Raw genomic sequence first — 25,693 nt, forward strand, 5'->3', positions numbered from 1 at the left:
GCCTGGCGCCTCGGCCTGCCTGGAGGTGCTCCAGGCTGCCCTGGGAGGCTGGTCGCAGGGCTGAGCCATGTGAGGGGCTCCCACTCTGCAAAATCCCTGCTGCTCTTGCTACATATTTAACTTTAAAAAGCATTTGTTACATTAGTACAGGGCATTAGGACACCTGGGTTCTAGGTCCAGTTCTGGGAGGAGAGTACAATGTAGTGGTAACAGAGCATGGCTGGAAATCAGGCCTCCACCACAGACTCATTGTGCGACCTGGGACAGAGCCCATCCTTGTCTCCGTGCCTCAGTTTCTCCATCTGGGAAATGGGCATAAAGGTCCTGACCAGCCCAAGATCCAAGATGGTATGTTTCTCCCCGCAGGCTAAGGTAACTTGGTGTGAGGTGAAGCAGCAGCCACATCGAGCCCTCCTTGGGCAGCCTGGAGGCTGGGACTCTCTGATTGCTCATGTATTGCCATGGGCACCTTGCTGGACAAACAGCTTTCCTGTCACCTGGCTCCGCTGATGTTTGTGCCGGGGTCTCCAGGCTGGTCCGGTGCTACCATAGGCAGCGTCCCCCTCGCAGGGCCTGGCTCCCAGCGAGGGTAGCTTTGGTGCCTTTGGGGTGTGCCCTCCTGCCCTTGGCCCATTACCCGCTGTGCCTCCTTGGCAGGGCAGTGCAGTGGGGTACCCAGTGCAATGGGGACGCCCTGTGCTGGGCATGCTGTGAACCCCCCTTTGGACTCAAGGGGCACAGTGCTTAGGTGAATTGTGGCCCCTGCTCTGGTTCTGGGGGCCCCCTCCCCTGGGAGGGTCTGTGCTTCACCACGGCGTGGGATAAAGGGCACCACGTTTGGGTGCATTAGGGCCCCTGCTCTGGCTGCCCGCTTGCCCCGTGGGGGCTGAAAGGCGCCGGCTGTGGGTGCAGCCTGTCCTCCCGAGCGCGGGGCTCGCCGAGCAGGATTTGTGGTGCGGCCTTTAGGCACGTTACGGCCCCGGCCCCAGGAGGTTGTGAGGCGCAGCCTTTAGGCGCACTACGGCCCCGCCCTGGTTTGCCCCGAGCTGCCCCCTCTCCTTGCCCTGGTGGAGCGGGCCGCGGACTGGTCCATTCGTGCCGCGGGGGGAGGCTGCTCCTGCGTGCGGCGCGGCCGGTTCCATCGGCGGCGGCCCGGGGGGGCCGCGGCACCATGGGGCGGGGCTGAGCGCTGGGCCCGAGGAGCCAGCGCCAGGCAGCTGCACCGCGCCCGCGGGCTCCAGCGCCCGGGCCATGCGAGCGGGCTGAGCCCGGCCGGCCGGCGGCAGGTAGGGACCCCGGGCGGCGGCCTCGCTCGCTGCCCCCCGTGGGGCGGCTTGGCCAGGGGCCTGCGGGCTCTGGAGGGGGGAGCCCGGGGCGGCGGGGGGAGGTGCAGGGGGCGTGTGGGCTGGGGGTGCGCGCACGCGCACACACGCACCGGGGGGTAGGTGCAGGCACAGCCCGGTGCAGGGGGTGTGGGCTGGGGGCAGGTGCGCGCGCGCACACACACACACACACACACACACACAGCCCGGTGCAGGGGGGCGGGGGAGGTCTGCACACACAGCCCGGTGTTGGCCTTGGAGGGAGGTTCACGCGCGCACACACACACACACACACACACACGGCTTGGGGGGGGGGGGTAGGTGCAGGCATAGCCCGGTGCTGGGGGGTGGGTCGTGGGGGTGTCTGCAGGCATAGCCCGGTACTGGGGGTGTGGGCTGGGGGGCAGGTGCGCGCACACACACAGCCGGGTGCAGGGGGGCGGGGGAGGTCTGCACACACAGCCCAGTGTTGGCCTTGCAGGGAGGTTCACGCACACACACACAGACAGCCTGGGGGGGGGGTGTAGGTGCGCACACACACACAGACAGCCTGGGGGGGGGGGTAGGTGCGCGCGCACACACACACACACACACAGCCCGGTGGGGGGGGGGGTGTCCGCAGGCACAGCCCGGTGCTGGGAGGTGGGTCGTGGGGGTGTCCGCAGGCACAGCCCGGTGCTGGGGGTGTGGGCTGGGGGCAGGTGCACACACACACACACACACACAGAGCCCGGTGCAGGGGGGGGTGGGCCCGGGGAGGCAGACCGTAAGAGCGGCCACACTAGGTCAGCCCAGTGGTCCTATCAACCCTGTGTCCTGTCTCTGACAGCGGCCAGTGCCAGGTGCTTCCGAGGGAGTGAACAGAACAGGGCGATTACCGAGTGATCCGTCCCCTGTCGTCCAGTCCCAGGTTCCGGCCGACAGGCAGAGCCCGTGGTCGTGGGTGTGGAGGGCAGGAAGGGGGTGGGGGGTGGATCAATGGGTTTATCTCTCTTCTGCTGTCTGGGATGCGGGGACAGGTGCTCCCGGGCAGGGGGCTGGCGTTGCAGGGAAGGTCCCTGCCGTGCAGGGCTGTGTGAAGTTGGGGCAGGGTCCCTGGTGGTGGCTTTGTTCGGATCAGGGTATAGCGCAAAGGGGCTGCAGGGGGAGGGGTCCAGGTGTAGGCAGCGCCTGGCGCAGCAGGGAAGGGGACCAGGGGGAGGCAGTGCCTGGGGCTGGGGGTGCATTGAGGTTACTCTGTCTATCTGTAGAGGCTGGTTACCTCAGCCCCCGTAAAAGGGGAGAAGCCTCTGGCTGGCGGATGGGAGGTGGTAACGAGCCACATGGCAAGCTGAGCTAGGCCAAGGGCTCTTACTGCCATGTACTAGCGTAGCTCAGCTTGGACAGTCTGCTGACTCTTGCTGCATGCCCCTGCTGCAGGCTGTCGGACCAGGGCTGCTAGCCAGTGGCTCCTGGGGCAGGGATTCTGACCCAGGCCACTGTGGCCTGCTGGTGATTCTGGGGCTGGCAGCTAGAGCTGGAGTGTTGGGATCGAAGGAGGTGGAATTATCATCATCAGGTGTTCCTACGCAGCCCCAAAGGGCCTGACCCAGGTCGCAGCCCCAGTGCACTGGTGCTGCACAAGTGTCTAGTGACAGATGGCCCTTGCCCTGGATTGCTGGCTTGGCACCGGGGGCCCGCACAGCCCTGGCTTGCCTCTTTAAACACATTTCCTCTCGTGTCACTCTCCCCTCGGGACGGGCTGCCCAGTTCAGCTGCTTGTTTGGCCCTTGCCTTTTGCTCCGCTTAGACATTGGGACCAGTCAGCCTGGCTCACGAGTTCTCGGGTGTTGCTGCCGGGCTGCAGCTTGGAGATTCTGAGTGCTGCAGGGGACTTCAGGTTTTGTCCTGGCACCCATCACCGTGGTATCGGAGCACGTCCCTGGCATCACGAGGTCCCTAGTGGATTTCAAGGTGTCTTTGGCTCTCTGTGCTGCCCTGCATACAGGAGGCTTTGTGTGGGGTCATTTTGGGGGGGTGTTGAATACTGCACAGGGGTCCCAAACTGCCCAGCCAGGGGCTGTGTTGGGAGCTTGCATGGTGCTCGGTCTCTGAGTTCAACGTAGCCATCTTCTGCTGTAACGTGCTGGTCCCAGGTCCTAGACCCAGCGCGCAGAACCTTGCTCCGAGAGGACTGGCTTGCATCTCCGTAGGCACGTTGAGTGTAGGGATTTAGTCTTGTCAGGCGGCAGCTCTGCATTGTAGACCTAAGTTGGACTTTATTCACTCCAGTATGATGTCATCTCTTAAGCCATGCTGCTGGGGGAAGTAGCTACGATGTTCCTTGCAGCTCCTGACAAAGCCTGTGCTAGGACAGGGTGCCGTGAACACGGCCACTGTAAACCCTGCACCTGAGATCACCTTTCTCCCAGGCTGGGTCCACCCCTGTGAGTGGGCAGCTCCCTGAGGGGGTGGGGGCTGTACGATGGACCCTGGGCAGGCCGGAAGCTGCAGAGCTGCCAGCCCTGGTAGCAGAGTTGAATAGGATGCACACTCCAGACTTGTTTTACTTGAAAGGGTTCTGCAAGAGAAATGACTGAGGGAGGGCTTGCGTTTCCAGTTGCAGATCTGTTCTCAGATAGCCTCTGTCAGGCTGCTGAGCCTGGCTGTGGCTGGCTGTTTTTGAAAAATGGCTCAGCCGGGTTCGCTTATTCACCTGGTTACCCTGCGAGGCGACAGGACTCCCCGCCCCTCGGACTCCCCCATTCTGTAGGCTCGAGGCAGCCTGGCCTTTCCCTATGGAGGCAGGTTGGTTAGGGTGACACCCCCAGTTCAGCTCCAGCTTTTAAAACTGGTTCTCATCTGATGGAAGGGTCTCCAAACTTTACTTACCGCCCCCTGCCCCCCCCCCCCCCATTTCGTCCCTGAGGAATTTAAAGGACACTTTGTACAAGACCTGGTGAAACACAGAGCTCCCTCTTCTGGTTCAACAGGAGCAGTCCGCTAAGAGCTCTTACCCCAGAGCTGGGGGGAACTTGCTTTCTCTACTGAAGTTACTAATTTTCAGCTCCACTCAAACCCCAGGAAAATGTGTTGTCAAATGGCGAAGGAGCAGACGTGATGGGGGGGGGGGTGGTGGTGGTGGGAATCTTGGTTCTAAGCACTTGGCAAGCATTGCCACTAGCAGCGAGGCTTACAAAGAAATACATGGAACGCAACAGACAAACTGCCGGGCAATTGTTCTCTAGCCTGCCAGGGGATATAACGCACTTTGCAGCCAGCATCCATCCATAGTTCTCTGATTACTTGTATGCGGTGTATGGGGGGGGGGGGTTCTGAAAAGCCCCGTTCGCACCTAGGGACTCATGGGGGGTGAGGGGAGAGAAGTGTAGGTCATTAGTTTATTAAATACAGTGTTTAAAGGCCTAGTCAATGAGCAGTGGATTCTAGCGAGCCCGGCCCAGGCCATGTGCAGAGTAAATCATTCTGGCTGTTTTTTTCTAGAAGTGGAAATTCCACTGGCTAAACTTGGTCGCCAGTGTGAGCTAAATGGTGCCAAAGCAGAAGCGCTGTGTTGTTCTTGCCAACCGCTCTGCCCTGTCCCCTCTGTTGTGGGCAGCGCTGCCATCCCCAGGCTGAAGGAATCATCACGCTCCCCCGGCTCCTTCCTCCGCCACATCCTGAAAATCGGATTCTTCCTCTCCACTCTGGCAGCTGAAATGCTTGTTGGACCTGCTTGCCATAATCGCTGCGCTCTCTGGCCTCCTGGCTCTCCCTGCAGTCTGCCCAAACCCAGAGCTGCTAATGTGACAGGCTGGGGCGATTCCCATAGCCCCTTTGACCCATTGTCCGCACCTCCATGGCCACCTCCTGGGTCCTGTCTCTGGTAGTGTCCCACGTTGCTGTGGTAATGATGCCAGCCTCGCTGCCTGACTCTCACTCCTGTCTGTGTGCCTGCTGCCCCCATGCACGGAGCTCCCCCTCCCAGCCCGCCCTGCAGACAGACTCCTCCTGGGCGGCCCACAAGCACTGACCCAAGAGAAGAGGAGGAGGTCAAACTGCCACTGTCCTCTGAGTCGCCCCAGGATGTCCGTCTCTCAGGCTGAACGGGGGCACCTCATCCTGGGGAGGCATGCAGCCTGGTGTCTGGACACCATCCCGCCCAGGCTTCCTGGATGAGGATGAGCTCGAGAGGACCAACTCTTGGTCCCTGTGATTCACACTCTGCACTAGCTCTGCACCCCTCAGTTTCCCCAGCCCCTCCTTCTCAGGATAATAGGAGTACAGAATTGATGCAGGCCTGCCCTTTACTAGCTCTTGTCAGAGGGAGAGTGAGCTGGTTTCTTATGCCACTGCAGTGCTTTGTGGGTAATTATGCACATTGCTATGAAAATAATAAGGCCGGCTTCATAGCGGTGTCTAAAAATACGACTAATGCAGCAAGCTGGTTGAGGTGCCTTTGTTTGTCACCTTTGGGTGTTTGCTTTGCAGCCAGCCTCGCCATGGGAAGCTGCCCTCTGTGCAGCTGAGTCTCTTGGGGTGGGATTTGGGCTTTTACATGAATGCTGGCCCCGCTTCGAATCTTGTTTCCAAGGGGCAGCGCAGGCCCTCAGGTGGCACTTCTGGTGGGATCGGTGCAGGAGTCTCTCCTGGGTGAGTCCAGGAGAGCGTGGTGAGGGCGGGAGGTTCTTGTGAGCGACTTGTTCCCCTCCTGGGGGAGCTGGTGATGGGATAGGGAGCCTTTCTCCCCCAACCTGAATCCAGCCCAGAGCAGCAGTGACCAGTGGTGATCCCCATCTGCTTGGGAACCTATGTGAGATGAGTAGGATCCTAGTGGCTGGGTGCCCACCTGGCACAGACCATGGCCAGGACTGGCTCCGATTGGCCCTCTGGCAATGTTTGAATGGAGCGTGAAGGTGATGCTGGCTAGCGAGCTCTTTGGGGCTTAGGTGGCTGGCAGCTGTAGTTTGGCTTAAGGGCACCTGGCCCCACCCGATTCCTTTGTTTGGACATTCTGCATCTGGTCAGAGCAAAGCACCAGGGCAGGGAGCTAGAAACTGCCGGGCTGGGCCGTCCCCAAGGCAGAAACCCCTGCGTCTCTTATTTTGTTACTGCCGTGGGTAGGGTTGTCATGGGTAGGGTTGTCAGTTTGGTTGGACGTATTCCTGGAGGTTTTGTTACATGACATAATCCTTAATTAAAGATTAACCTTTAATTCCAGGAGACGCCAGGACAATCCTGGAGGGTTGGCAACCCTGCACGTGGGCTGCCTCTGACTATTGATTAGGCATTTTTGCTTCCCCAGGAGCATGTGCCCTGATCTTGGAGTTGGTGCCGTGTGGTGGCTGGGGCTGGTATCTGTACGGCCACATGGAGAACTCGGAGCTCTTGCTCAGCAGGGCTGAGCAAAACCACAAAGGTCTTCTGTTGAAACGGACTTAATGAAAGGGCTGCTGGGCTGGGGAAGTGGAGTCGGTCGGGAGCCAAGGGAGTAGAGAGAACCAAGTCGTGTGGGCTGAGTGGAATCTGCCTCTCTGGGGGCTGGCGCTGCTCGAAGTGCTTGGAGCTGGGTGGGAAGTGGGTGGTGGCATGGTTTCCTCTGGGCCATCTCGTCAGTCCTGGTGGCTTTGGGATTGTGAGGGGAAAGGCCTCTCAGCCTGAGAAAGAAGAGGCAGTACCCGGGGGGGGTGCATGCAGCACCTCCTCTTTCCCCTGGGCAGCTGCCCTGGGGTCCCAGAGGAGGGGGCGGGACAGTGCCGGTCCCCCAGGCGTGCCCTGAGCCTGCAGTCACTAAGGCCCGTGGACAGCGTGAAGCTCTGGGCTGTTCTTGGCCATTGAGAGCGCTCGCGCTCAAGTCCAGCACAGCTGAACGCATGAGGTCGGGGCTGTCTCCACACCGGTCTCTGCTCCTCCGCAGGGTCCCTCCACCTGCTGGCGGGAGCCGGGAACTCCCACGCTGTAAATAAAGGAGAGATTGCCAGGGAGCGGTGAGTGCCATCTGGAGCCCCCGGCAGGTCCGGTGACCTGAGCGGCATGCTCTCACAGGGAGAGGCCTCACACGGCAGGGCAGATGCAGAGCTCTGGGGAACAGCAGGAAACGGTGCCGCTGTGCTCTCCGGTTTGCAAGCTGAGCACCTTCCGGTTCTTGCACAATGAGGTTAGAGCAGCATCCAGCTGAGGCCAGCGCCTTTCCTACCCAGTGCAGTGTTTGCTGATGCCTAGATTCCCCGCCTGGTGTTTGCAGACCTGGTCGCCTGGTGGGAATAAGCATTCCCCAGCAGTGCCCTTCAGCACTCCAGGGCCAGGCTGGCTGGCCCCATGCGAGTGCTGGGTGGTGCGTGTGCTGGCACTCCCTGTGCTGGAGCGTGAATGGTGTGTCCTCTGCTCATGGCAGCCACTACATCTGACTTGTAAAGCAGCGCGTAGAGTGGCGGTCCCTGGAGCAGTAAAACCTGCTGCCTCGACTGCCGTGGTTTATGGCTCCCATTCATGGAGCACATGGAACAAATAAAGGGGAAAGAGACTTTTAAAATCCCCAGTGATTTGTGCAGTGGAAGTTGCTACTGCTGTGACGGGAGTGTGTCTGTGGCTTTGCCTGTGTGGGCCATGGGCTCTGTGCTGGGGAACTGATTGGGCTGGGAGCCCAGAGACAGCTAATGAAATTGGGGTGATGGAGTTTTGTTTGAAATGGAAGAGAGTTCATAGGGAATTGAATTACCCCTGTTAGAGGAATGCAGCAGTGATTACCGGGGGGCTGAGGGCTCTTCCTGCAGGTGCATGGCCCTGGTGGGCTGTTCTGGGCAGTGCTTGGTGGCTGTGCGAGTGGTTCTGTGATTAAAGCAGAATCACCTGTTGTTAAAAAGCCAATACGGAACGTGCCCCTAATTCAGCTAGGATGTGACTGATCTGCCCAAAACCTTGGCCCACAGGGGCTGGATTAAGGTGGGAAGGAAAAGCAGCCCCGTGCAGTGAGCTAGGCGGGCTCTAGAAAAGTGGGGTTCTGACTTTTCCAATAAAGGGGAAGAAAGGGGTCTCCTAAAACTGCGGTTTTTGCCCCCTCCACACCTTGGCTGGCTGGACTCAAACGCCCAGTCTCTGCTGCTGATCTGGCCTCAGGGCGTCCTGCAAGCGTGGAGAAGCCACTGTCCCTGTGCTGTTTGGGTGGAGTCTTGCACATGGGAGCAGCTGCTTTTAGACACGGCTGTCCAATACAAACTGTTAACGCTGTCACCAGTCACGATCACGGGACCTCCGCTTTGCCCAGAGACCCACAAGCTGTGTGCCAATTGGCATGCAGTATTTCTCTGAGGAGAGGTGAATTGTTGCCCGTGGTTCCGGAGCTGGCAAAGGCCTGAATCTCGAGGGCTCGTGGGCTGGCGTGTGCGCTGGGGCAGTAGGAATCTGCAACTGCCTTGTGTTTGGGGAATGAGGCTGGTTGTGAATTGCTGGCTCCCCTCAGGGAAGGGCCATGGCGGGGAGTTAGGGGGTCACCCAAGGCACCCTGTCTTGGCATTTCTGTGCTTTGAAAAATGTGTGTGCGCGCGTGGGGCGGGGAAGGGTTAGGTGTTGCTCTAACTTGGAATTTCCAGTTTTTTCCTAAAGAAAACGCCCACATCCGCGTCGTGCTCTCAATACGTAGGGTATTTGCCCCGCGCAGACCCAGGGTGACGTCTGCCACTCAGAGTCACTGTTCTACAGCATTGGCCCAGCCATGGCAGCTCAGAGTGGCTGGAGAGGTGTTTTGTAGGGCTCTCCTCATGGCGTGGTCCTGCTCTGCAAAGCATCTGTCTCGGATGGAGGGAGGACGGGAGCGGGGTTCCACGGTTGGGTGCCCATGATTTCTAAAGCAAATGTGCTCAGTTCACCAGGGCAAATTCTGGGAACTGCCAGCCCTGCAAACTCAGTCCGCACTCTTTCCACTGTGTGCTGTCCCGATGAATAAAGCACCTACAGTCCAAGCCCTGCCTCCCTCTCGCACCTGGGGTCCTCAGTGGCTTTGCACAGGTGTCATTTCCTGGAGCTCAGTGACCAGCAAGGAGGGACAGATTCTCTCTGAGCGAAGCAGGGCTCACGGCAGTAAAAAGCTGTGTGAACTTTTGACTCGGACACATGTGTATCATGGGGGGCGGGCCCAATCTGCGAGTGAGAAAGGGCCGTTTCTAGTTGCTCATCGCAGAGGAGCGCTGCTTGAAGCCCTGGATGAGACCGAGACCCAACCAGCTGAGGGAAATGAGGAACCAGACCCTGATCCCCGCTTAACATTGCAGCCAGGACCTCTGTGCCAGCCCATCTCTGCTCCCTGCCCCCAGCACATACATTTTCCCTGCCATCCTGGATCTGGCCGGCTGTCCATGTTTGCTTTTGGCTCGGAGTGTCTGAGGTGCTTTGCTCTTGCTGGCAGCGCTGCGGGGAATGTGGCTAACCATCGAGGTCCTTTGGCAGGAGCTGTCCCTAGGGCTGGACGGCTCCTGTGCCCTGAGTGTCTCTGTTGCCAGCGGTGCAGCAGCGCTGGCTAAAGGGGCGCTGGCAGCGCTGCACATACCTGAGGGGGCTGTAACCGAGAGCACAGGAGCCGCCCTACTTCTCCGCTGTGTTTGTGAGGTTCCAGGGTGCATGTGACAGCACTTTGTGTGTCGTATTATCCCGTGGCCCTTAGAGCCGGCTGTCTGCGTGCCGCGCGCTCTCAGCAAAGTGCAAATGAAAATTTGGGGCAAAAGGAGAAGTAGGCTCTGAAAATCCCAGATCCTGTTGGAGCAGGTGTCTCCAGTGGAACTACTGTCGGCTCATTTTTGGAAATGATTAGATTTCCAGTTGTCCACATCCCTTTAAAGGGACAGAGTCAAAGGAAAGGCTTGATGCTTAAAAAAAACCCCAAACCAACTTCCTCACTTTGTTTCTAGCGCCCTAGGTGGCTACGTAGTGTTTCCACTTGTAACAAAATTACTTTTCACCACTGATGCGGTTCTCGCTCTTGGGGTTTCTCGGCTTGAGCAGTGAGACTAGGCTTCGCAGCCTCACTTTACTTCCTAGGCACTAGCCCAAGGCTGTCTTGCAAATGCTGTGAGAGCCAGACGGATGTGTACAGTGAACTGTCTTGGGGACTCTGTTGTGAGCGGGATCTGAGATCCAGCTCTTTGCCCCAGAGCCGCTCACTCTGAAGCACCAAGGAGGGGGTGATAGGGAAAAGCATTCTGTCCTTTCTGACGCCTGGGAGGTAATGTTCAGGCTAGAGTCAAAGGGTGGGTACATGGACACACAGCACTCTAGAGAAGAGTTTTTCAAACTTTTTTTTTCTGGTGACCCAGTTGAAGAAAATTGTTGATGCCTGTGACCCAATGGAGCTGGGGATGAGTGATTTGGGTGTGAGGGGGGCTCAGGGCTGGGGCAGAAGGTTGGGGTATGGGGGTGAGGGCTCTGGGGTGGGGCCAGGAATGAGAGGTTCAGGGTGTGGGAGGGAGCTCTGGGCTGGCTCAGGAGGGTTGGGGTGTGGGAGGGGGCCAGGGCTGGGGGTGCAGGCTCTGGGGTGGGGCTGGGGATGAGCGGTTTGGGGTGCAGGAAGGGGCTCCGGGTTTTGTGGGGGCTGAGGGCTGGGGCAGGGGATTGGGGCATGGGCTTACCTTGGGAGACTCCCGGTGAGTGGCGCAGCGGGGGTGCAGAGGCAGGCTTCCAGCCTGTCCTGGCACTGCGGACCATGCTGCACCCCGGAAGCAGCCAGCAGCAGGTCCGGCTCCTAGGTGGAGGCGCACAAGTGACTCCATGCAGCTCTTGCCCACAGGCACCGCCCCCCCGCAGCTCCCATTGGCTGGGAACTGGCCAATGGGAGTGCAGAGTTGGTGTTTGGGGCAGGGGCAGCGTGCGGAGCCCCATGGTCCCCCTGCCTAGGAGCCAGACCTGCTGCTGGCCGCTTCCGGGGACGCAGCGTGGTGTCAGAACAGGTAAGCACTAGCTTGCCGTAGCCGGGCAGCACCACCAACGTGACTTTTAATGGCCCAGTTGGCAGTGCTGACCAGAGCCGCCGCAACCCCGTGTCTCCCATTTCTGGTTTGCGACCCGCAGTCTGAAAACCACTGCTCTAGAACATGGCAATGGGTCCCGATTCTGGAGGGTAACAAAGGGGGGCACAGCACAGAATGAGAGGTGCCAGGCTGTTTCAGAGGCTGGTGTTGGCCCCTAGTGTAAATGAGAACAGTCTCGGGGCCGCATGGCATAGGGAATTCCCTAGAAAGAGGGTTGCTGTGACGTGGCGTGGCAAGGGGGGAGGAGACCTCTCCCAGCCCTTTGCAGACACTGGGATGGGGAGTTGTTTGCTGGAGCGACCTCCAGGCAGCATGGTCCATGGTATGTTCAAATCGAATAAAAATATATTGGCACAAGCAGACTGGCTCTGTGGCTCTGCATGCATGGACCCTCCTGAAACACAAGAACGAGGGGTTCCCCTTGCTGTGCAAGTACCCAGGTCAGAGCTGGCTGCTGCAGTGTCTGACTTGCTGGGGACACAAAGTCCCAGGCCACAGGGATATGGTGACCTTGGGGCAAGTGAAGAAAGAGAAGGTGTATGTGTGTGTGGGGGGAGCTTGTGGGTTTTTTCTTTCATATTAACGTCTGTCCTGTGAGTACTGCTGCAGCTGTCAGTTTGGGGGTGTGTGGGAGGTGGGCAGTCAAAGCCGAGGCGTCCTGCCTGTACTGTCAGGGAAGATCACTGCACCAAGTTGAGTGGAGAGGGAGCACTGTGGGGGAAGTGGCTTATCCTGGGGCAGCTAAGCAAGGCTGCGTTGGTGCAGCCCCTGGAGCTTGTGACAGGTCTTGGGATAGGAAGAGCATCTCTGCCCTGCGCGCTCTAGGAGTATGTCTACACTGCAGATAAGAACTCGTGGCTCGCCCTTGGCAGCTGACTTGGGCTCATGGGGCTTGGAGCTGTTCAACTGCAGTGTAGACATTTGGGCTCAGGGACCCCGGGAGGGTCTGAGAGCTTGAACATCTACACCACAGTTAAGCAACCCCTTAGCCCAAGCCCCACAATCCCGAGTCAGTTGACACGGGCCAGCCGTGGGTATTTAAGTGCAGTGTAGACATACCTGGAAGGATTTATGGGCTTGGGTAGCCGACCGCTTTGTTTGCTTTCTGGACAGGCAGTTTCTGAGCCTGGCTGTTGGCTGCTAAGGGTTTTTTCCCCGCTTTCTGCTCCTGGAGAAGAAACCAAAATGAGCCTGAGCAAAAATTGTTAGCAGCCAGCAGGTTTTGGGGAGGATCAGGGAAGAGAATTCTTAAGGGAGATGCACTGAGCTATTTGAGCCCACCCAATCTAATCCTACTACAGACCTGACCTATATCTAGGTCATGGGAAGCGGTACATGTCTGCAGCAGCAGATGGTGTCTTAAAGAGGTTGGACTCCGGGAGGTTTGGATTTAGGCGACCAGGGAGAGGACAGGCTGTGTATTTACTCACGCTGCAAAGCAGCCGATGAGGGCCTGTGACGTCTCCTTGGAGGAAGCGTTGGCATGCACAGCCGCAGCATGGTAAGATTTCAGAGTAACAGCCGAGTTAGTCTGTATTTGCAAAAAGAAAAGGAGTACTTGTGGCACCTCAGAGACTAACCAATTTATTTGAGCATGAGCTTTCGTGAGCTAGCTCAAATAAATTGGCTAGTCTCTGAGGTGCCACAAGTACTCCTTTTCTTTTTGCAAATACAGACTAACACGGCTGTTACTCTGAAACCTGTCATTATGCAAGGCACTGCATTTAGCCGTATGGAGTGGAAATCTATCAACTGCATCCGATGAAGTGAGCTGTAGCTCACGAAAGCTCATGCTCAAATAAATTGGTCAGCATGGTAAGAGTTGCGTGGTGAGCTCCCAAAGGCTGTGGTGTGCTGTCGTGAGCACAGCCTGTGGGAATGGTGGGTCTTGAGGCAAGTCACAGACTTACAAGCAAGGTGTGGGTCAGATTAAATAAAGAAGGCTGGGGAAGGAGACTGGGGCCCTTGTGATTGGTGCTGGAATTTCTCCCAGCCCAGCTCAGTACTGACCAAAAGTTGCTGCCCTCTGATCATCTGCTGGGGCAGAGGTGAGAGAGGCTGAGGGCCCCACTACCTGCTGAGCCGATCTCCACATTGCAAAGTTGCTGGTACTTGTTGGCCGCCTCGGCACAGAAGCCAAGGGTAGAATGGGAGCACAGAGGCTGAACTCCCTTGACCTCCAGGGCAGCGTGCGGTATGTTGGTGAATACGCGTGAAACTTACATGCCTGCTGTTCGCACCTGCCCTGGAGGTCGGTTAGAGGCCTTTGCTCCCTCTGGCTGCCGCTCGCGTACCTTTCATCAGCACTAAATTCACTTCAGTAATGAAGCTCCCATGGGAGGGGTGGGAACATATGTTCTCTGGCTCCGCAAGTATGTACCCAGTTTAGACAGAAACTGCCGATTGGAAGGTCGCATGGCTGGCAGTGGACACCATTATGTTTAGTGGGGTGCCTACCCCAAGAGTAATGGTTAAATCTTTGCTACAGTTCTACAGATCTGCCTGCTGCAGGGTACTTGAACTGTCCCCTGACCCTTCCCAGCTCTCTGTCTATCATGAATGCTATTTGCTGGGGTTCTGTTTGGTGTGAATGACACATGAAGATGGTGGGGATACTGAGCAATGAGGCTATCTGCCGTAGGGGGCTTGGACAGGGACCTGATGACAGAGGGCCCAGTGCTGCTCAGTAGAACCGCCAGGGGTGTCTCAGGTACGTGGTCTCCATCATGTTTTCGGAAGTTTGTCTTGATCCGGAATTGGAACCACTAAAATATTTTGGCTGTTTTTGAAACCTAGCTTGTCTCGAGTGAACTCTGGACTGTGCGGTATTGATGGGATTGTGATGTCAGGAGTGACCTGGCCACCTGTGTTGATTTGCTTGCTGCCTTCCTGACTGGTTAAAATGTTGTAACCATTTGGAGTGTTTCTTTTAGAGTGATGGCACTATACATTCACTAGCTCCACAAATCCTTTGCCTTGTTCATAGTTTACAGGGATGTTTTCATGACTGTAGAACAGTCCTCCCATTACATCATGGCTGTAAGCTGGTTCTCTTTCTTCACTGGGACTTTCAGTGTGTCCATTAAATGCCTCTATATTAGTAGGGAGGCTTAGTTTGGACACAGCATCTGGTATTTAACTATGTACCTGGTGTGACTCAGAGCAGCTGAGTGAGTTTCCAGAGGATCAGTGGACAGTCAGTAGCACAGTCTCTTGGCGTGCTCCCCTGGTCTTGAGGCACAAACCGCAGGCCTTCCTCAGTTTGCTTCTGGTGCAACTCCTGTATATTTGTAGGGTTCGGTGCTCCCTCATTGTTCCAGTATAAAGCCACAAGCCTTTCCAAATGTCAATTGGACTTTTCTGTTGCCAAAAAAATGTAAACAGTCAGTGTTCGTGATACCATCAGTTCAAACACTTCTGTCTGCATCTGAGATACCAGAGTAGAGGGGGGATTTATTTTATTTGTTTGTTTACTCTGTGTTTAACAGCACTTGGTGCGTAATGAGTTCCACTGCACTCAGGTCCCCTTCTGTGGTTTTTTCACACAACTGAAAAGGAAAAGATGGTTGTGAAACTGCAGATTGGCAGGGGGACTTAGGGGCATGTCTATGTCCTCAAGGTACTCTGAACTCTAGAAATGACTATATTCAAAGAAGCTGACAGACTGGTTAAAATGAAAACTTGCTGGCTTTGGCTGAAAAGCCTGATGCAGAAACAATGAACATCTACATTAAAAAAAAAAAAAAAGTCTAAGACTCTGATTAAAGCCATCCTTAAAACGTCAGTGAAAGCTGAAGCTCCATTACTGGCTCCCGAAATACTAGTGCAGTGCAAGAAAAGGGCCGTGTCGGCCTTAGCCAGGATCTTGGTATTTTTCACTCTTGCCCTTGGTTGCTTGTGCTGGTGTGAGATGGGGAGATTCTTGAAGTTAAGCAGGAGCTGGAGCAATTGTGCAGTCTCTGGCTTTCACCAGGAAGGACTGTAAAATGCCTAGTATTTATTTCAGAGTGGCAGCCGTGTTAGTCTGTATCCGCAAAAAGAAAAGGAGGACTTGTGGCACGAAATTTGTTAGTCTTTAAGGTGCCACAAGTCCTCCTTTTCTTTTTTTAGTATTTATTTGGGACTCACCTTTGAGGAAAACACATGATTAGGTGATGTCAAATTTAGCCCATAAACTGAACTGCCTCCATCTCGGTCCCCAGACAGTGGGCCGCTCAGTCCTGTCAGGGCCGCGTGTCATCATGCAAGGCCCAAGCCGTGCAAATCGTGCAGGGGAGAGAGGCCTGGCTGAGGGTGGCTGGGGTCACGCTGGGACATGCTCACGGTCCAGTGCCGAAGGACAGTATCCCTCCTCCTCCTCCTCGCAGCTCCCTGGCCTTGGGTAACCCGCCGCCCTGGGGGCTCTCCGTGGGGCCGCTCACCGGGGCGCTGTGGGGCACGGGTCCTGGGGCTGCAGGGAGAGGATCCAACCCTTCTGCCCCACACGGCGACAGAATCGCCCGGGGAGAAGCCAGCCCCAGCCCGGCCTGGGGGCTCAGGAGCCGGGGGGGCTCTGGGCTGGGGCTCAGGAGCGGCTCTGGCTCGGGGGGCTCAGGATTGGGGCCGGCTCCTCAGGAGCGGGGCCTGGGGGCCTCAGGAGCGGGGCCTGGGCTCTGGGCCGAGGCTCAGGAGCGGGGCCTGGGGGCTCAGGAGCGGGGCCTGGGCTCTGGGCCGAGGCTCAGGAGCGGGGGGGGGGGCTCTGGGCTGGGGCTCGGGGGGCTCAGGAGCGGGGCCGGCTTTGGGCTGGGGCTCAGGAGCGGGGGGGGGGGCTCTGGGCTGGGGCTCGGGGGGCTCAGGAGCGGGGGGGGCTCTGGGCCGGGGTCCGGCTTGGGGGGCTCAGGATTGGGGCCGGCTCCTCAGGAGCGGGGCCTGGGGGCTCAGGATCGGGGCCGGGGCTCTGGGCCGAGGCTCAGGAGCGGGGCCTGGGGGCTCAGGATCGGGGCCGGCTTTGGGCCGGGGCTCAGGAGCGGGGGGGAGGGGCTCTGGGCTGGGGCTCGGGGGGCTCAGGAGCGGGGCCTGGGGGCTCAGGAGCGGGGCCGGCCTTGGGCGCTGGGCGGGCTGGGCCCGGAGCAGCCTCCCGCGGGCTCTGGCCGGTCCCGCGGCGCCCCTGGTTGCTAGGCCCCCATCCCATCCCGCCCCATCCCGCGCTGCGCGGCGACGGTTGCTAGGATACCCGCTGCCCCTGGTTACGCCGTGCCCGGGTGCCCCGCGCGGCGGGGGGGAGGGGTTCGGCCCCCCCCACGGTGCAAGATGGCGGTGGAGTGTGACGCGCCCGGTCACGTGCCCCGCCGCGCGCGCGCCCCCGGCCCGAATGTTGTGAATCAAACGCCCCGGCCGCCGCCGCCGCCGCTCCCCGTCGGGTCTTAAAGGGCCAGAGGCCGGGGCGGGGCCCGCGGGCGGGGCGGGGCCGGGCGCCCCCCACACAGAGCCGCGGGACCCGGGCGCAGGTAGGGCCGGGCGGGGGCTCCCCGGGGTCCTTGCACCGGCGGCCGCGGCGCCTGCCCCCCCGGCGGCCGCGCTCCGGCCCCGGCCCCGCTGCTGGCCCCGGGGCGGCGGAGGCGACACGTGCCGCTGGGGGGCTCCCCGCGTGCGGTGCGGCGCGGCGCGGCGCGGCTCGGCTCGGCTCGGCTCGGCGCGCGGCCCCGCTCCCTTTGTTGTTGCTTTTGTGTGGCCCCGAGCACATGGCCCGGGGTCGGGCTGCTCTTAAAGTCCCCGCGCCCGGGCACGCGCGGGCTGGCCCGGCGGGGGGGCCTGGCCCTGCCCCCTGCCCCGGGGGGGGCGCTGGCCGGGCGCCCCGAAAACCCAGCGCCGCGCGATCCCCCCCGTTCGGCAGGGCTCGCAGCAGCCGGGCCAGGGCTGAGCTGCGGGGGGGTCCCACCGGCCGCCCCGGCCCGGGACCCCCCGCTCCTGGGGGGGCGGCGTGGATTTGGGGGCGCTGCCGGAGAGCCTCGGTCCAGGGGTGCCCGGGGGGAGGTGGCGAAGTGCAGCGCCTGGTGACCCCCAAACTTAGTTTGACTTTCTCCTGCTGCTGCCTCGGCCGCGTGGGTCCTTTCCTGGGGCGCCTGCAGGGCGAGGTGTTGGTGGGGTGCCCCCAGACCCAGGCCGGGGAGTTTCTAGCTGTATGGGGCAGGAGGCAAGACCCCCGTGGAGCGTTCCCTTGGATATTTGGCGCTTGTGCAGTTAATCATAGATCATGGACTATCAGGGTTGGAGGGGACCTCAGGAGGTCATCTAGTCCCACCCCCTGCTCAAAGCAGGGCCAATCCCTAATTTTTGCCCCAGTTTGTCCCCATTTGTCCCTAAATGGCCCCCTCGAGGATTGAACGCACAACCCTGGGTTTAGCAGGCCAATGCTCAAACCACTGAGCTATCCCTCCCCGCCCCAGTTCTGCTCCCCTTCGTCCCGATGGGTGCTGCGCACCCTCCCCAGCCCCCGTGCTGTGTGCGCATCTGCCCTGGGCAGTGACCGCAGAGCACCAGCCCGGAGAGTTCCTGGTTTTTTCTAGTCTCCTCCCTGAGCAATGAGAGGGACAGTCTGGCCCTGGCCCCTTTGTGTATCATCTCTCCTGCAAACAGCGTCCCCCAGTGTCTGTGAGCCAGTGGCGGTGGGGCAGAGAGAAATGAAGGGGAGTTACCCAGGAGTGAAGAGGTTACAGCTGGCACTTGCAAACAGATGGAGCAGAGTAAATAAACAGGCGGGAGGTTTCTCCAGATGGTGGGAGTGGCGGAGGAGAAGGTCCTTGGAACAACAACCTTGAGACGGTGTGAAAGAATGGAGGAGCCCAGTGCGAGGTGGGGTGGGAACGGGGAGGCAGAGGGTGTGTCTGGGAAGAGGGCTGGTAAAATGGTTGTGAGAAGGTGGCAGCCCAGGGGCTGGGATTTGGGGAGGCTGTCGAGAAGGGAGTTGCTGGGCCTGAGGCCTGTGGAGATGGGGTGAGGATTTCAGCAGGGGTGTACTGGGGTGGCGTCCTGGGGGTGGGCAGGCTCTGGAATGCAAGGGGGGGGAGGAGAATTTGGGGTGATGATGGATATTAGGGGGCTGGTCCAGAGGGCATGTATGTGCTGGAGGAGGCTCCCCTTAGCCAAGAGAGGCTTGGAGGGCTGGTCTGTGCTCCCAGATGGGGGTGTGTGAATGCTCTTGTCTGGCTCTGTTCTTGGCAGCGGTTTTCCAACACGGTACAGTTCTGTCTCAAAGAGCGGCCCTGCGGCACGGCAGGAGGAGGAGGGGGCGTGGTCAAGGCAAAGAGGGAGGGGCCGCTAAGAATGGAATATAGGCCCCTGGTTCTCCCTGTAGTGTAGACAGAGGCTTTTACCATCCTGCAGGTTAAGTGACAGGGTGGTAAGCCTCTGCCCCCGCTGTCCGGTGCAGCTGCACCAGGAAGATGCTGGGGTGTGGGCAGCTGGATGTTGTATAAGCACGTTAGCGAAGGCAAAGGGCAGCAGTAACGGGACTGGAAGGGCGACAAACTGAGGGCTGAGCGTGAGCCCCCAGGACTCCAGGTAGGGAGTGGTCCTGGAGCTCTCCCCACTGCCCTCTCTGCTGGGAGGGGAGCAGAGACACGTGCCTAGCCATGGGGGTGGGGTGGAGAGGCCTGCAGCATTAAGTGGGAAGGAGGAAGGAAGGGGACAGCCTTCACTGGGGGCGTAGAGATCCCCCGACCCCTGGGGCCTGCTCGAAGCTGTCGGAGGGCCTTCCTGTGTACTGAAGGCGACTGGCCTTCTGTGCTGCTTTCTTTCCTATGACCCACCCTCAGGAGTGGTGACTCAGGGCTGCTGGGGTCTCCTGCGTGCCTGCTCTGGGGGTGTGGTTGTGCTGTCTCTCAGGGTGTGCATGGCTCCCCGCACCTCTTTAAAGGGGCCCCCCTGCAAGTAGCGAGTCTGGATTCCCCAAAGCCTGATCGGTGCTGCTTCTAATGCTGCGAGTTCTCTTTGCTTGCTAAGGCCCTTCCTTGGGTCTCCTGAGAGTCACTCCCAGCAGTGCCTCTGTGAGCCCTTGTGTGGGACACGTGCTTCGTAGCTCGGTGCCTGAGCCGGGCCGAGGTTTGGCCACATTTTGTGCAGAGCCGTGGCAGCCTCTCTTGCTGAGTTGTGCTAGTTCCTTGGGGTTTTTTCTCCGATTGCGCACCTTGCTGCTGTGGAGAGGCCCATGGTCTGATCTAAAAGGAAGATGGAGGTTGGCAAATATATATATTAGTCCGATAAATTGGCAGTTTCTAGCAGAGATTACTTGGGACTTCTGGCCTCTCTGCCACCACACAGGCTGTTGGTGCATCTTTGAGTTAGTGGCTGTTGACTAGCACATGCCCCGACCTTCAGCTCTGAATGGTCTGGGGAGAAATTCCTGGCTGGTCAGCTGTTGGCTCAGAACCCCCTGAAATGTTCAGCTAAAATGAAAACAACAAGGAGACTGGTGGCACCTTAAAGACTAACAGATTTATTGTTTTTGTGGATACAGACTAACATGGCTACCCCCCGATAGCTCAGATGAAATGTGTCTATGTAGGGTGCTGTTTTCTGTAGGTGTATGGGACTTACAGGGCCTCCATTTGTGTAGTATCTGAGGCAGGGTAACAGTGTGATCCCCATTTCACAGATGGCGAACTGGTGCAGGGACAGCCCAAGTGAGGGCAGTGGCACAAAGGTGGGAGGGATCGTCAGTACAGAGGAGGATCGGAATATTCTTCAGGAAGAATGGGATGCCTTTGAGGACTGGAGTAATAGAAAAGGGATGACGTTTAATAGCATCAAGGGCAAGGTCATGCTCTTGGAGACTAGTAACAAGACTTTGCACTCTAAGCTCGGGGCTCCTCAGCTGGAACTGACAGAGGGAGAGGGGGACCTGGGTGTGTAGGCTGATCACAGGGTGACCGTGAGCTGCCGGTGTGATGGGGCTGTGAGAAAGGCATGTGTTATCCTAGGCTGGGTCAGGCGATGTGCTTCCAGTAAAAAGAGAGGAGTGTTAACGCCGTTGTACAAGGCCCTGGTGAGTCCTCCTCTGGAATACTGTGCACTGTTCTTGTCACCCGTGTCCAGGAAAGATGAATTCAGACAGGAACTGGTGCAGAGAAGGGCTGTGGTGGTGATCGGGATGTGGAGGGCCGGTCCTCCGAGACAAGCGAAAAGCACTTCATGCGTTTAGCCTAGCAAAGCCAGGGCTGAGCAGGGATCTGATTGCTGTCCAGAGATGCAGGTCGGGGGTGAACAACGGGAGGGCCCAGGGCTGGTGGAGCTAGAGATCAGTGCTGGTCCCAGGCCAAATGGCCAGGAGTGGGGTCAGGCTGGAAATGAGAAGGGGTCTAACCAGCAGAGGGGTGAGGCTCTGGACCAGCTGCCCCACAGGAGCAGTGGGGGGCGAGCAACATAATTATCTTTCATACAGATGTATGAGTGGGATTGTATGGCGGGGTTACCTCTGGTGGTCGGGGGCAGGGGTCAGCAGCCTGGGGGGCCATTCTACATCTTCTCTTTCTAACAGCTCATGTTTTAGTGCTTCCATTGGTCACCTGTAGGGTCAGGAAGGAAACCCACTCCCCGCCCGGTGTATTCTGGTTTGGGTTTTTGTCTCCTTTCTCTGAAGCCTCGGGGAGCCCTCTCAGGCAAGGGGACCTCGGGGGCTCTGAGGTGGCACCAGGAAGTCTTTCTCTCAGCTGCCTGATTCTTGCTCACATGGTCAGGATCTGACTGATCACCATGTGTGGGGTCGGGAAGGGGTTTTGCCCTAGCTCAGACTGGCAGGGACCTTGGGGAGTTTTGTCCCCCTCTGCAGCGTGGGGCTAAGGTCGCTTGCTGGGATCGTCTGGCTATCTCACACTAAGTCGCTTCCCTGCCATTGTAGGAGCCTCGAGGATTGGTGCATCTCAGCACTCCCGTTCTCTGCCCGTGGCATGCAGCCAGCAGTTCAGTCTCTGGAGGACTATGGTGCTTTCCCGGTGGTTGGGCCTGGCGTGGGGGTGGCCTGAGATGTACAGGAGTTCCAGCCTTAAGCTGGGTGACTGGAAGTCTTTGGTGGAGCAGGGACCTGAACCCGGGTCTCCTGGGTCCTAGTGCACTAACTGCTGGCCAGCCTGCCTCTGCATTGCTAACGCTTTGCCACCTGTGACTCTTTGGGTGCACAGAGAGCAGAAGTTATTAGCAGAGCACTGTCCCGGGGGCGGGGAACATTACGCCCCCTCCTTGGAAGTGCTGCCTTTTGTTCTCGAATCTCCATGGTCAGGACGGGGCGTTCTGGGTGGCCCAGCGCAGCTGAAGCTACAAAGGGCTGCCTCTTCTAAAACTCAGTCCTTTCAGATAGTGCCATGTCTGCGTCTCGTCTCTCGTTGGTGTATAATGTGTTTCTCAGGACGCCCTACAGTTCAGGGAACTTGGTGTTTTTAGGCAGGGCTTGAAAGTGCTCTGTAATCAAGGGCGGGTAGGAAAAGTTATGGCAAAATGAGACTCCTCCCCAAAGCCTGAGTGGCAGTGGGGCTATTGGATTGGTGGCCTTGCTTTATTTAGGCATCTGAGCGCCTCCCTCTCCTTTCCAGTGTGCTTTGATCAGCAGTGAAATAGTTGAGACTGGTTTCAGAGTAACAGCCGTGTTAGTCTGTATTCGTAAAAAGAAAAAAGAAAAGGAGTACTTGTGGCACCTTAGAGACTAACCAGTTTATTTGAGCATAAGCTTTCGTGAGCTACAGCTCACAGCTGTAGCTCACGAAAGCTCATGCTCAAATAAACTGGTTAGTCTCTAAGGTGCCACAAGTACTCCTTTTCTTTTTTCTTTTTACATAGTTGAGACTGACACTTAAATCACCATTATTAGGTTCCAGAGTTAACAGCTGGTTGAGGTGAATGAGCAGCTCATGCCCCTCACAGCTCTTGCTTCAGGCTGTCTGCAGACTCAGCCAGACATCATTCCTGGGTCAAGCTTGAGTCACAGTGGGATGGTTATCTTTGCACCCAGAAGATCTAATGTAAAATTAAAGCTAAGAATCTGGAGCAGGAGCTGGATTCCCCGTGGAAGCACTGGGGTGGTGCCCCTGTGGGGGAAGGCCAGCCTCTGTGTGACATTTCAGAGGTTGGTCTGGGTCAGGGGTCCACGCCTGCCCAGTGAGGGCGGGTGGCTGAGCGACAGCTGCAGGGGCCGGCTGCCCTAGCAGAGCCTCGCCCAGCGGGTGGGTTTCAGTCGAAGTTCTTAGGGGGCGTTTCCTGCCCTGGGAACTGTTGGGAAATGCATGTGCTAACATGGTACTGAGCTCTAGTGCGGCCAAGGGTGTGAGCTGGCAGTGGGGGGTCCGCAGCCTTCGGACCCTGCTCACTTGGCCAGCAGTGACAGGGTCTGCGTGATTACAGCTGCCTGTGATCTCTGGGGGAGCAGGGCGGGTTTTTCAGTAATCCCACCTCCCTGTCGTGGGATGCTGTTTCACCTTCGTGTTGATTGTGTGTATCACTGTATTGCCCGCGGGCCCCTTGGTGCTGTGCAGACGCAGAGCAGAGAGAGCCACTCCCTGCCCCAGAGAGCGGCTGGCCAGCTAAGGAACGAATGAAGCTCCTGGATAGGAGTAAAAGGGGAAGGTGGCACCCTGGGGGTGTCAACACTTCCCGATCTCCAGACCCTTGTGGAGAACGTGGTCCCTGCCCTCTCGCAATGGGCTCTCCGGGAGGAGCATCGCACCAGTGCCTAGCCCCGGTGTGACTGCCCCACGGCACCCCTCGGGCTCTGCTCTTATTGGGGAGCCGCAGTGAGGACTGGAGGCTCATCCCCCCCCACGCTGGTGCCTGGGGTGGGGTGGGCCGGCTGCCCCCAGGAGGGACGCTGACAGTGTCTGTGTCCCTGGGGAGGGGGGTGGAGCCCTGGGAGCTGGCTGGCCTGACCGGCAGGAGGGCAGGTCCCGGGCAGCAGCCTGCATAGGGGGCCCTTGGAGGTGCTGCGGAGTGGAGGGGGCTGGTGACGACAGCAGGCCTGGCGTAGCGAGGGGCCCAGGACGTTCCTGGGGCGCTGGCTGGTGCAGAGCTGCGGTACTTGCAGGGACGGGGAGGCTGAGGCTGTGGCTGGCTGAGCCCCCTTCTCCCCCTGCCGCGGGCTCAGCCCCGTGAGAGCCACCTGCCCAGCAGGTGTGTGCCCCAGTGCGGTGCCAGCAGCTGTGTGAGCCGGGCCAGCGCCCCGTGCCCGGTCGAGGCTTTACTGCGGAGCTTGGGTCAGGCGCGCTCGGCCATGCGGAGAAAACCCGAACCCAGCTCCCTGGAGGCCTCCCTGAGGCTCCGTGGCCCACAGCGTGACACCTGAGCCTGGAGGGGGCAAGCTGGCAGAATGGGGGAGCCCCTTGGTGCTGACAGGCTGGGGAGCAGCACTGGGTGGGCGGGGAAAGGCATAGCATTCCGGTTCTCTCTACCATTGCAGCCAGGAGGGGCCAGGGCCCCCTAACTGCCCCTGCTCATAGCTACAGGGCAGGCGCCACCCTGCGGTTTGAACCCAAGCGCGTTATAGACACCAGTGCCCGGAGTCTCTCACGCTTGGGCAGGCGGCCCAGGGCCACGGCGGGGGAGAGGCGCGGCCCGGCAGTAACAGAAGTGGGACGAGAACCCAGGAGCCCCGGCGCTAGCTGCGAGATGCACGGGTCCCCAGGGAGAGCAGCCCCCTGCGCGCGGCCCGGAGCCCAGCAGGACCCGGTGGCAGCAGGTCGGCCCCTGTCCCCGGGGGCGCCCGGGGGCTTGTCTAGCCGAGTGACGTCCCTCCCGCTGTGAGCAGCAGCCCAGCCACACGCCCTTGCTGCGCTGCCCCAACCCAGCCACCTCCCGCAAGATGGCGCGGCTGGGGGTGGGGGCTGGCCCCTCCCGGCGCTCAGCTTTGTTGTGCCGTTGGCACGAGCAGCGGTGCAGACGCCATGGGAACCTGGTACGGCGGGTGCCTGGCCTCGCCAGGCCCTGGGCATTGTGGGAAAGCATTACAAAAATGTTAATCCCAGGGGTTTAGATGCTGGCATGGAGTGAGAGCTGCCCAGCCCCTCGCAGGAGGCCGTCGGGGTCACCGCTGGGGGCACCCGCGCTGCGGGGCCAGCTGTTAACTGCATCATTACCACCCTGAATAGAGTATGCCCAGGCCCTTGTGCTGCTGAACTGTCAGCTGGCCTGGAGCAGGGGTGTGCGCCGGGGGTCAGCCCCCTGCCCCCCTGGTTCTGCTTGGCACGGCTGCTTTCGTGCCCTCCTCTCCTCCTTCGCTCCCGTTTCTCCCTCGTCTGCCCCGCCCTGCTGGGAGGCCCCTGCATGTGTAGACCGCTGGCCTGCCACTCACGGCCTGTGCCCTGCACTCCCCGCCTTCTCCTGCCCCAGGAGGGGAGCAGCAATGGGAGCGTGTCGGTTTCTCGGCAGCCCTGGGGGGCAGGTGGAGCAGAGCACACAGGGGAGACGCTGGGCAGGGACTCGGGGATCAGAGGAGAGAGCGAGATGGAGATGAACGGTCTGTGTGCGGGAGGGGCGTGAAGTAGGGGTCCCACCAGGGCAGAGGCCCCTGGTGCTGTTGCCTATGGGTGGGAGAGCCCTGGGCAGGGCGTGCCGGGCAGCCCACAGGGCTGGGGGTTCACTGCCTTCTCGTTCTTGGCAGGCGGTGAGGTGCTGGTGTCTCGTCCCGCTCGGAGCCTAAGGCCCAGCGCGCCCTTCTGCCTCCACGACGTCACCAATGCGACCATGGGAACTGGCAGTCAATAGGTGGCCTCCCTCTGCCCCCTTCAACCCGCGGCGTTTCTCGGGGGGACCCTGCAGCAGCCCCGAGCACCTCAGGCGAAGGTACAGTCCCTCCCTCGCCCGGGAGTGCCCCTGCCACCACCTGCTGGCTGTCGCCAAAGAAGGGCCTTTCCTTCAACTTCCTCCATGGGCAGGGCTGGGGCAGCCACGGCTCACTGGGAGAGCTCTGGGGCCATTGCAGTGGGAGGAGGGGGATCTTCCCTGCCCGCCCAGCAGCTGTTTGGGATCTTAGTGGGCAGGTAGGAGGAGTGATTCATAACGTCCCGGGCGCCCCCCGGCCGCATGACCAGCATGGCCCCGGGCTCTGGTTCCCCGGGGACACCCCTGGAACGCTGCCGGCCCACGCCTGAGGCTGTGCCCATTTCCTCCGAGGAGCCTGGCGGGACAGACGGCAGTGCATCCGGAACTCAGAGCGTGGGGGCTTGTCAGCTCGGGGGGCTTGTCAGCTCGGGGGCCCGGCCGACCTCACCTGCTGGGGCAAAGCCAAGCACGGCCGGGCGCCCCTGGCCCCAGTGTATCCGACTCCAGCCAGGCGGGCAAGGCTCACCCTGCCTGGGAATGGGGTGGGCTAGAGGTGTGTTGGTCTGAACTTGGCACTCATGGGCAGACTCACAGCTGAGC

The 25,693-nt window shown here is 59.4% G+C and overlaps 1 protein-coding gene across 2 annotated transcripts in view; it reads left to right on the top strand.

The window, feature by feature from the left end:
* The first annotated feature begins 1,197 nt into the window (after positions 1-1,197).
* The window catches only part of RNF44 (ring finger protein 44), a 32,499-nt gene continuing 8,003 nt past the window's right edge, over positions 1,198-25,693 (top strand). The window contains exons 1-2 of one of the 2 annotated variants that reach the window (XM_074960172.1): positions 1,198-1,286; positions 24,933-25,114. In XM_074960172.1, the coding sequence (XP_074816273.1) occupies positions 25,008-25,114 (107 nt within the window). In that variant the 5' untranslated portion in view covers positions 1,198-1,286; positions 24,933-25,007. Of the gene's footprint in view, positions 1,287-16,738; positions 16,804-24,932; positions 25,115-25,693 lie in introns of those variants that run through there. The other variant, XM_074960173.1, reaches the window with a different exon arrangement.

The sequence above is a fragment of the Natator depressus genome, chromosome 8, assembly GCF_965152275.1.
Source record: "Natator depressus isolate rNatDep1 chromosome 8, rNatDep2.hap1, whole genome shotgun sequence".
Lineage (NCBI taxonomy): Eukaryota > Metazoa > Chordata > Testudines > Cheloniidae > Natator > Natator depressus.